The following is an 11,919-nucleotide window of genomic DNA, read 5'->3' as shown; positions in this document are numbered from 1 at the left end:
CGCCGCTCAGCCAGTAGGTAAGATTGTTTTTTTAAATCTTGGCAAGAGTTCAGATTTTACTTATTTATACATCCTGCATATCAGCCTCCAGGTGGGTAAATAGTCAGCTTTTGTTAACATGGAGGCTCTTAGTATTGGTATTGTTATGAGGACACTCTTTACCTCTTTAACATACAGAAAAGAAATTCAAATACTACTCATTGGGCTAAATAATTTATGATCTTTTAGTTTATGTGGTGATGATAAGGTGAGTATCTACTGGTTTAAGTAAAAGTTTTGGAAAAAAGTCAACTTTTAACAGTAAAAAAGCTCAAAGAACAATATTATATTTTTGTCATTACTTACATACAGTGTCAATGTTATTGACAAAAATGAAATGAGTTTTAAATGTGCTTGACAGATCAACCTCGTTCAGTTTAAGCGGGGACAGCCATGACAGAATCATCTTAATCAAGAGCCCGCCAATGCAATAGCCAAAAGAATATTCATCATTAGGATGTATGATTTACATTGAGTTTCTAGAGTTAATCCTGCAGTTATTCACCTGAGATCAACAAACAGCACTTCGAGAAATACCACATGATACCAAAAGCTCAAAGTAGTCGCATCAAGTCAAGTCAAGTCCTTTATTTGTCACAAAGAACAATTATACATAGTATAATGTGCAGTGAAATGTTTTGAGTAAAATAGCACACTATATGACATCAATAATAATTAATAATAAAAAAATGAATAATAAGAACAAAAGATTACAAAAGAAAATTAAAGCATTCAATTCATAGACACACTCAAATTGTGTTCATAACAGTCTCAGCATTTATTGTTTACTACAATGAAAAAAGAAAATAGTTGGACCAACCAATCAAGTTGTTCAAACTTAATTAACTTCATTACCTTAAATTAAGTTAATGAATTAGATTAAGTTTGAATAACTTGATTCATTTAGATGTGACCAATGGAAACAATTCAGTTAAGTTGGTCCAACTGTTTTCTTTTTTCAGTTTATTGTGTTTTTAAAATTGATATGACACAGGACACCAGAAATCAAGTGCATCAAAAGTCCTGCAAAAACTGCAGGTACTAACACATTTAATTTGAGTTCATTATCTATGGAACACTAATGTTTTTCAAAAAATCCAGTACGATGTTGCAGCACTTTGCTTGGTTCTCGACAGGAGTAGAATGAATGACTCTTTTTCAGTGGTTCCAGATGTGATATGTGTTGATCTAAAAACTTACTATTGATTTTCCATATGGTAGTTTGACGCAGCTTTACCTCCACACTGTCAAACAGAGAACCAACGCTGCAGAGATGCCTCCTCCCGGCGTGTGTCTGAACATCATGGGTGCCCGTAACAGGAGCGAAGGTTACGGCAGCATCACCAACCCGGAGAAGTTCATAAACCAGGACTACCAACAACTGAAAAAGTACTGTCTCATCAAAGGGGTGCGATACATCGACGAAATGTTCCCCCCTGACAGGAGGTCCATCGGTCTGGAGATTCTGAGCCCCTCTGATCTGGGCAAGGTGGAGTGGCTGAGACCAGTGGTATGTCTCCTGTTGATGTTTGCTTTATGAGTAGATACCAGTGATTCAGCTCCTTTCTCTTCCAACTGGCTCCCAAACTTAAGTAAAGTTTGAAGAATTTGCGTCCTACGGTCTGACAGTCTGACGGGTTGTGTGTGTGTGTGAGTGTGTGTGTGTGTGTGTGTGTGTGTGTGTGTGTACACACACTTGCTGCTGTGTGAATTTAAATGACACACTGCTTAAAGACTTGCCTCAAAACCCGCATATACTCTTCAGGCTACCTTCCAGGAACACTTAAATTTTTTTTAAGACCGGTTTGCAAGAACAAACAAGGTAAATTCTCAGCATGCTGTTACCATTGATGTGTATGCATAAAGAGTGTGCAACATCTGCAGGAATGGAGTGGTGTGAAGGGGCTAACGCCAGAGAAGCATATTCAAATTAGCCTTTTTTTTTTTTTTTTAGAACAGATTGTTGTTGTTGTTGTTGTTATTATTTGTATCTCAAAGCAGTTGAAACAGGTTGAACGGTCCAGAATAAAAAAAAACAGAGTTTCACACAAATGTTTTCGAGATAAATTACTGTATTAATATAAACGATTCATTTGATTCTTTTGATTTCAGAAAATTGCTTCCAACCCGTCCTTCGTACTTGATGGGATCTCCAGGTTTGACTTCGGTCAAGGACTGGTTGGTACGGTGGATCTTTCTCTCTTCGATAAAGATTTTTATTGCCAGACATCTCCGAGCTTCTGATGTTCTGTGTGACAATGTTCCAACAGGAAATTGTTGGTTTCTGGCATCTATTGGAGCGTTGACCTTCCAGAATGACATCCTCGGACAGGTCGTCCCTCTTGATCAAGATTACGATGAGAGCTACTGCGGGCTGTTCCACTTCAGGGTAAATACCAACAACACAACCTTTTATCTGGTCTTTTTGACCAAAATCCAGAACTGTGACACAGTTGGGCACTTTTGGGACAAACTTGAGCAACCAGTTTAATTCAGTCCACTGCTGAATTCAAATCTGCAACATGCCAAAATGGATGTGACCTCTGGTGACCTCCAGGGGTCATTAAACATTGCAGCTGTAAGTTCCCCATCTGAATCAAATTTCTCTGCTTCATAACCAATCAAATGGACTAGAATGATAAATAAAGCTACCAAATAACATTGTTTTGTTAATGTTGTAATGGTCAGGCCAAATATTTTATTTAAAAAAATTGAATTTGAGCTCTGGTGACTTCTGACGGTCTTTACAACTGAAAAACATAGAAATGAACACAGTATTTTTTATTTTTTTGCATAAAGCAATAAATAACATATTCAAACTGGCAATTTTTTTTTTCTTGTGAATTTAGGTTTTTAAATGTCTCTACTGGACAAAAGACAAATCTGCCTGGCCTCTGGATGTATCAGGCTTTCTAAATTGTGTTTCTCATTTGTTCCTGTCATGTCATGATATCATTTTTAGGTCATCAGCGGTCAGATAGAGTTTGGCATGTGGCAGATTTGAATTCAGCTATCCCAAATTGACCAGATAAGACTAGTTTAGGTACTCTGGCACGATACAAACACAAGGTTGACAAAGACCAGAAGTGTGAGTGAATGTATGTGTTTAAGTTGACTCTCGAAGAGCAGAAGAAGAATGAATGACTGACTTTTGTCACCTAAATGCTTTAGTTCAGGTATTAACACATCTCTCACTGAATGTTAAACAGATTGCTTTATATAGCGACAATGCAGGGACATTACTCTGCAATTTAGAAAAATGATTGAAAACGTATTCACACGAAACATTTGCCACTTCTATCAGGTACATCTTGCTCTCAAGCTATTTCTTCTTCCTCAGTTTTGGAGATTCGGGAGGTGGGTGGACGTTGTGATTGATGACAAGCTGCCAACAATCAATGGCCGGCTGATCTTTGTTCACTCCAAAGATCCTAATGAGTTCTGGCCGGCCCTGATGGAGAAAGCCTACGCCAAGTATGACAATAGAAGTCCATTCTTTATCAAACATGGGTGAGTTTTATCACACACTGTTGGAGGAAATAACGCTGTTTTTCACTGGTTCTTAGGGTTTGTGGGTCGTACAGTGACATGACTGCTGGAACTCCAGCGGAGGCCATGATGGACTTCACCGGTGGTGTTCACATGTGTATCGACCTGTCCTGTCCACCCCATAACCTGTGGCAGCTGATGTGCAGAGCTGGCAAGTCCAGCACGCTGATGGGCTGTGGTACGCCTCAAGGTGTAAGTGGAACTATATACAAGAGCGACACTGACTGAAAGTATACTTGAGTTAATAATCTACCTGTTGCATTTAAATGATTTGACGTAAGGTTTTTTTTTTGTTTGTTTTTTTTTAAAGCGATACACAAAGTTACAACAAAGTGTTGTTGCAGGTCATCAGATTAGACTGGTGTTATTGCTGCAGTTTGGTCCATCAGCCTCATACATTAGGTCAGGTAGGACAACGTTTACTAGAATAGAATAGAATAGAATAGAATAGAATAGAATAGAAATTCTTTACTACTTCCCGAGGGAAATTCTTGGAAGCTCTCGTCAGCCCCCTCGAGGAAACTGTTTTCTCATGACGCAATAGCCGACACTTGAACAAGACAATTTCACAACATTTTTCCAAAATCTTTCCACTGAGCGTTGTTGTCGAAGCATTGTTACCTTAAATGTCATCATATTGCACAGCAGAGGAGGGCTCTCATGTGCTTCGATTTTCTTTTATCATGGCAAGTGATGACAAACTTATTTCTTATGTTGTTTTTCTCAAGGCAGTAGTTGTAGTATTTTTGTTCACAAACGTTTTGGAGGAATTGGTAAATCAAGTGGTTTCTCCACACTAAACCCCCATAAGTTGTGAGATCCTGCAGGGACTGTCTACTGGTCATACATTAATAATAGAAAGGCTGAAAAGGTGCAGCGGATCAAGCTGAAAGATGACAACATCCATGTTTTATAATGGCCCAAGTGTATCTTTGATGCAGGACTATCAGTGGCGATATGGTGTTCTAGAAAGTTCTTCATGACACGCAGGAGTTGAGTTGACCATCAGGCATTTTTAGAAATAAACAACAAAGCAATTTTAGAGAATTGTGATCATAACTCTCCAGCTTAAGTGTTTTAAGTTTCTGTATTTTATTTTTTTTTTCTCTCTCATAGGAGACATCTGCAAACACAGTCATGCAGAATGGACTGGTCCAGGGCCATGCCTACACTATTACTGGTGTCAAACAGGTGGAGTACAACAAATAATGACACTGTAATGCTAATTGTGTTTTTTTATAAAACGCCAACAGACACTGTTCAAATGAGATCTTTAAAGTTGGATATGAACGAAAAGATTGGCGTCTTGGCCAGTTCAGGATTTCTACACACCTCTTTATCTACAGTTCTCGCATTTCTAAAATGATCCGTTGCATTTTCAGATTTATGCTACGCAATGATTATAACTTGTGATTATTGCTGGGTAGGTTATGACTCGAGGGAAAACTGTAAACCTGGTGCGTTTGTGGAACCCCTGGGGCAAAGGAGAGTGGTGCGGACCGTGGAGTGATAAGTATGTACACCTCTGACTGTGTGACAAGAAAAGCCAAACATTTGTACAGATAAAAAAAAAAATCATATAAATAAATATTAATATAAATATAAATAAAGATATATAATATTAGAATAATATTAAAATGAATATAAACAAATAATAAAATATATATGAAAAAACAGCCCATGTGGGCTGTTTTCTTTCTTTTTTTTTTTTTTTACCAGTACATCCTTTGTTCCATCATTCACAATAATACTCTTTGTTTTGACACACATCTATATGTTGAACAGGCAACACAGGGAAGGATTAAGGTCCTTTCCACGAAATGTTGAAGAGGCCCGTCACATGGTCTCGTGAAAATTGATCTCTGCCTGCTGTATACTGGTTCTGCCTGTTACTGAGACATAATCGCTTGTTGGCCTCAGGGCAGCTTTAACATTTGCATATACCGGTATGGCATGTTGCGTCTGAATGTCTAAGAGAGAGTAAGAAGTGATGTTGTCAGATCTGTAACTTAAGTAAACTGTTTCAAAGGTCCCCTATGTGGCAAAGTGTGAGTCCTGAGGATCGGGAAATGTGTCTGTCAGTGGCTGATGACGGAGAGTTTTGGTAAGCTGCCCCTCTGCAATACAATTATAGACATGAAGAGTTAGGCTTTATATAAATACTCACATACATTTCTTGCCCGTGGTCCGTGCAGGATGAATATAGATGACTTCTGCAAGTTCTACACAGATCTTGATATCTGTGGTTTGAGTCCAGACTTCCTGGAGAAAGACTCCACTTGCCCCTGGAAGACCTCCATGTATGAGGGCCGATGGGTGGCAGGAACCACCGCTGGAGGCTGCATGAATAACAGAGGTATATGTATAGTGGTATACCAGTGTTCTGCTTCAGAAGTATCTACACTGGTAAATTAGTCTGACGTCTTTTTTTTTCCATTCTCATCATCCAGACAGTTTCTGGACCAATCCACAATATCGAATCAAGATCCGTGGAGAATGTTCTGAGAAGGATTGTGAGAAAAACTTGCTGGTGTCTCTCATGCAAAAGCCCGACAAGAGGAACAGACGCCTGGTGCAAAGCCTCCACATTGGATTCACTTTGTTTGAGGTAAGCACAGATCATACCTCTTCACTGAATGTGGGGTGTCAGATGACAAAACTATTTGCTATGATTGTGAATGCACTAGAATAATGTTGCTCAAGTAAAACCTTCCTGAGCTCCTTCACCTGCATTTGTGATGAGGAAGTTTCTAATTTCATGAACTGAAATCTGGAATTTTGACCGAATTTGCATTGTCATCTATTATTGTGCATGACTGTATAATTGTACCCTCTTTAGAGTGATTTTTTTTTTTTTATGTCTACATACTGCAATTTTCTATTGTAATGTTGAAAACGTGTTAAACAACTTCATTTCTTTTTGTTGTCCGACATGAAATCATTTCCCACGATGTCTTTCAAGGTGACCGAGCAAGTAAGAATCCATTTATTTAACCGTTCTTGTTCCCATAATGTGGCATCTTTATTACACTAATGACAAAACAAACAACACGTTTGCTGTCTGCCTGCAGGATAAGGAGCAGAGGGGGAAGTTCCCGGCTTCGTTCTTCAGCAGCCACTCGCCCGTTGCCCAAACTGCAACCTACATGAACGGCCGCGAGGTGATCGAGTTCCTCTCTTTGAAACCCGGTGATTACCTGATCGTGCCATCCACCTTCAACGTCAACGAGACCGCCTCCTTCATCCTCACCATCTACTCAAAGGCAGAGACCCAGTGCTAGTATGCTCATACACACAGTATAACAGTTTCTAATATTGATGTTTATATGAGGAAATCCAACATAATTTTCCTCTTCCTCAGTGAGAACTCTGCTGAATTTAAGTTTGAGCCAGCTGAGAAGGTAACACAATAACACTGTTATAACACAATAACACATTTTGTTGTTGTGCTGGTAAGTGTGCTTCATTGCTTTTCACTGCTTTGAATTCACAGATAAAGACCGTGAAAGATTCAGGGGAGGACGACAAGAAGAAGAGACTATTTCGTCAGTACTCCGATAAGGTAATTCTTTGCAAATGCGTGAATCACTTGCATTGTTTTAATTGCAGATTTGAGGTTTATTTCCATTTGGGAGTGTATTTGATTTAAGCTGTTTCTGTTGATGAAGCTGCTTTGTTTTCAATACGTTGATTTGTTGAAGCAGTGCAGTGATGGTCATTGTTTTTTTGTGATGCACCCCTGCAGTTGTTTTCTTTGGTTTCTTCCTTTCAACGTAAAGGGAAAACATAATACAGCAGACAACTGAGCAAAAACACAACTAAAAGGACTAAAAGTGTATATTACAGAATGTCCTCTGTGTGTGTGTGTGTGTGTGTGTGTGTGTGTGTGTGTGTGTGTGTGTGTGCGTGTGCGTGTGCGTGTGCGTGTGCGTGTGCGTGTGCGTGTGCGTGTGCTGTTAATTCTTTAATGTTCCAGTTTGAAGAGGTGGATGCTGAGCAGCTCCAGAACCTTCTGAATGGCAACATCCTGAAAGGTTCGGACTTTGACCCTGAAGCTCAAGACATTCAAATGCATGGCAAAATTGTTCCAGAGTCCCATTCAACTTATTGTAAACTTATTTTCATTTTTTCAGGAGACTTGAAATATGGAGGCTTCAGTGTTGACGCCTGTCGCAGCATGGTTGCGCTGATGGATGTATCCTGTCGTGACTTTCCTTGTAACTCCCACAGTGCAGCCGTCTGCTTATTTTCCCAAAACTCTGGGAGGTAGTGAAATGTTAAAGGGAGGTTTTGGCATAGCTGTTTTTACGTGAAACATTTACAAGTGTACATGAAAGCAAACCCTCTCACGCTTGTTGACACGACACAAATCATATTGAAGGTCAGGCGACGATGTGAAGTTCTAGTTACCTTAATGCCGAACAGACATCGATCACAGGCAAACTGAACGGTGAGGAGTTCATCCGTCTGTGGAACAAAGTGGAGAAATACAGGGTAAAGTAGTCCTCGTCGGTTAAAAAAATTGATGCATATGCATGTAAATATAGGCAAAATCATTATTCAGATTAACCGTTTTGTTTGTGTGTTTTTTCTTTCCGCCACCAGGACATTTTCTTCCTCACCGATGTCTCGCAGACAGGAACACTCTCGCTGAGTGAGCTGAGGAATGCTTTCATCGCTTCAGGTACAACGAATCCGTGATAAGTTTATTCATCCTGAAGAAGATGTGATATAACTCGATACAACTACACATAACTGAATCTGTTCCAAGAAAGTTCAGGATGAAGCAACATTTGACAAGACGCAAACATGCAACTGTGGGTCGCCACTATTGCAGAATTTAATGTATCTAATCATCTGGAAAGTTCCCTGAAAAAGGAAGTAATATAGAGATATGTTGATATGTTTCAGAATTCTGTATGAAAAGTCACAAATATTAACAAATAATGTATTTTAACCTATATAACACACAAGCTCTTCTCATGTTCTATTTAATTTTTTCATAACAACCAAGTGATAACCACCATATTTGCTTGAATAACTTTAAGAAGTTGTTCCATTTTGGACCATTCTGCATTGAAGACCTGCGTCAGCCAACACAGGTTTTATTTTAAAGAATGGGTCTTTGAACTCAATCTTTAGCATCTCGGTCAGATTCCCAGCTTCACTAAGTGATCGGCTCCAAAAAGAGGAATTTCTTTGTCTGGAAAGGGTTTTTATTGTAGATTTACTTTAATAATTACTTTTATAATGGACATTATCCTGTGAAAACACTGATAGCAGCACACATGATGATCCTCCCTCCTCTGCAATTCACATACGTTTCATTTTTTGCTCTGATATCAGTATGTGGTGCGTTCAAACTTATCTGCCATTAAAATAGTTGTGACAAAGTACTAAATTATGCCTCTCTCGACAAAGACAAATGCTGAAAGTAAAGATATCCATATTCAATGAGAACATGTAAACTATTATAATAGTTTAGGTTGTACTAGATCAGACATATTGTGTTTGTCCACACCTTTAAGGTGCAGTAATGCTGAGAAATAGAGGATATTTTACAGTACAGGTATAAAAGGAGAGTTTATTTGGGACTGCACAGTTTTATTAAAAATAAGTGGTGAACATGTGACATAGTCTTACTCAAGATTATAGAACCCTCTTGCATATTTTTATTTATTTTTTACCAGGAATGGGGGTCAATGATGACATGCTCAATCTGATGGCCTTACGCTACGGTGCCTCCTCTGGACACATGACTCTGGAGAGCTTCATCAGTCTGATCCTTCGCTTGGACTGCATGCAGAGTGAGTACATTCAAAGGTTGTAAAGGATAACAACAAATACAGTATCCTGGTATGAGTAGTAATATCTACTTTGGCGCAAACTGGGATGAATTAGAATACATGACCAGTTGAATATCTGATTTCTAATCTTATTTCTGTGCGTTGCTCAACAGAAATCTTCACTCAGCTGTGCAATGGAAAACAGATGAGTCTTCAGCATTCTGAGGTAATAAAGTTACCTTCGTGTCCTTTTTATCTAAAATATTCTCAAAGACATGGTGGTTAATTTAGGCCCTGCTTACACGACGACGATTGACTGAAAACGCCATTGATTTTGCGTTTTCATGTCAGAAATGTTTTGCGATTGGACGGCGTCCACACAGAAACTACAGAAACAGTGAAAACGATATGGTTTTCATGTGTGCCATACTGGCAGCCACTTTGTTTATGTTATACAACTGCGCATGTACGCATGCAGAGAACAGTATGAAGTTAATATTTAAACTCCTTTAAACTGTCTCTCGTTGTCACGAAGGCTCACTCAGTGTCTGTTGTAGGAAACAAATGTGATCCCGGTGAAGCTGTAGTGTCGTATCGTCATAGGTGTGGCTGTAGTTCAAGCATTTGGACACTTGATGGCAGTAGCACAAGTTAAACCAGCTTATCACTGAGTAGAAGAAGGGTGACGGCTCGACACATCAGGGCCTGCCAGTAATGGATGAATACCATGTCATGAGTACGAGTCACCACATCATTGTCTACAAGGATAAACTACAAAGGAAACCACATGGAGGAGTAAATGGATAATTTGCTCATTTGGGGGGGGGGGGGGGAGGCAAGTAAACAACAAGTTATTTGTGAATCACAAAAGTGGCTTCAGCCCTGCATTATTAATTTGTTTTTAAAGGAAATAAGGGCAAAAGGAATCTGGCAGAAATAAATCTTGCTTGTTTAAGGCTGGGAGGAACTGTGGATTCGTCAAAAAGCTTGTCACACATGGTAAACATTTTGTCACTGTCTCCTTTCGCAAAGAATCATTAAAACCCACTTCTGCTAATCCACCTACTTGCAGATGTGCAGTAGTCATCATTTCAAAAAAGTTGTTCAATCTTTTTACGCGGAGACAGAGATGAAGCCTTTTCAGTGACTCGAACCGCCAGTGTCACTGAAAAAGAAAAATTCAAAACGCAAAGAGCGTTCGCTGTTTTCTCTCGTCGTTGTCGTATAAGCAGGGTCTTCAACTCAAGCATCAGTGTCTGGACACATCTGCTGTACTGCTTCACTAAGCTGTCTGTGTCCTTGTATTTCCAGTGGATGTACATTTCCATGTACACTTAACAGGGTGGAGAAGTTGGATACGAACTCATTGGGGGAAGGAAATGATTCAGAGGAGCGCTTCCTTCATTACATGAAACTGATCATGCAGTTGAACCAATCCTCTTGTATGTGAAGCCGTAGACTGACTTTCAGCTTTTTGAATGACCGTGTTATTGATCCTAAACATATGTGCTTTTCAAGTCCAGATTTTGTACCGACGTAAATTTCAGTACTTGACACTGTTACTACTGTGAACATTTTGAGATGGAAATAATAAAACTCATCGTGAATATCAAGGGAAGTGTCTTTACACGTTCACATTCTTCCTGGTTCTTTCTTGCTGGCCACGGTTTTCTTTATATCGGAGTTTCTCATGAACATTTTGTGTGCATCGAGGCCTAAGTCATTCAGCCCTCTTCCAGCAGTGTATTTGACCATATTCTTGAGAAGTGCAGGATACTTCAATCCATGAATGCTGGTAAGTTGTGACCACTGAGAGTGATAAGGAAAATGTGTTTTTCCAAGACATCTTGGTCATGACATACATTTTTAATATGACATTTCGGGGTTTTTCCAACTGCACTTGAAAATACTTTTCAAAGTTTTAGAAATTATTTGTTTAGATTTCTTGCTTCTATATGAACCACTGCAGTAGCTGCATGAGGCTGTTTTAACGTATTCCGACACCAAGAAGACAACGTGCTCCTCATACTGGAAAAGTGCTGGGTTTCCATCTCTGCTTTGCCATGCATGCCCAGGGAGATCTGTGACTGCAGAGGTGGAGAAGAAGAGTCTGATCTGAAGCTCAGGAGAGAGTGACACCGTCATGGGGGCCAGGGGAACCCCCGGAGACCACCCCTTTTGTCAACAAAATAGCCCCCATGGTGACGGCCACCGAGTGTTGGAGAGGTAACAAGACACAGATTTGGTGGAAATCACAGTGGAGACCGATAAAGTACTTTTTAAAGTTGTATCTGTTTATTAAATGTAGAAATTAAATATTTAAACAGGGACTTGTGAAAAGGCTCAGTGGACTGTGTCCTGCGTCCTCAGTCAGTCTGGAATTGGAAGCGGTGGGTGACGAGGAGGTCATTCTGTCTCCAGCACCGGTACGCACCACGCGCATGGCGGTGCCAGAGCATCCATAGTGCAGCATTACGCACGGCCTGTCATCGCATTATTAATACGCTGACTCAGAAATTAGACAGATTTTTACACACCTTGTCAC

At 39.7% G+C, this 11,919-nt stretch overlaps 1 protein-coding gene across 1 annotated transcript; it reads left to right on the top strand.

The window, feature by feature from the left end:
* Positions 1-1,312: 1,312 nt before the first annotated feature.
* LOC308119691 (calpain-1 catalytic subunit) lies at positions 1,313-10,985 on the top strand (the record flags this gene model as incomplete). The annotated part of the gene is made up of 21 exons (XM_080479841.1): positions 1,313-1,549; positions 2,152-2,221; positions 2,310-2,428; positions 3,380-3,513; positions 3,606-3,780; positions 4,705-4,779; positions 5,016-5,101; positions 5,618-5,692; positions 5,784-5,944; positions 6,039-6,196; positions 6,551-6,562; positions 6,660-6,868; positions 6,950-6,989; positions 7,082-7,150; positions 7,565-7,622; positions 7,722-7,783; positions 8,014-8,082; positions 8,194-8,272; positions 9,279-9,395; positions 9,548-9,600; positions 10,686-10,985. 21 exons carry the CDS (start codon positions 1,313-1,315, stop codon positions 10,710-10,712), a joined length of 2,085 nt encoding a protein of 694 aa, XP_080335967.1. The 3' UTR covers positions 10,713-10,985.
* Positions 10,986-11,919: the final 934 nt, after the last annotated feature.

This window comes from Lipophrys pholis (assembly GCF_963383615.2).
Source record: "Lipophrys pholis genome assembly, chromosome: 14".
Classification (NCBI taxonomy): Eukaryota; Metazoa; Chordata; class Actinopteri; order Blenniiformes; family Blenniidae; genus Lipophrys; species Lipophrys pholis.
The sequence above is the reverse complement of the archived record's forward strand: the minus strand, read 5'-3'. Positions and strand labels throughout refer to the sequence as shown.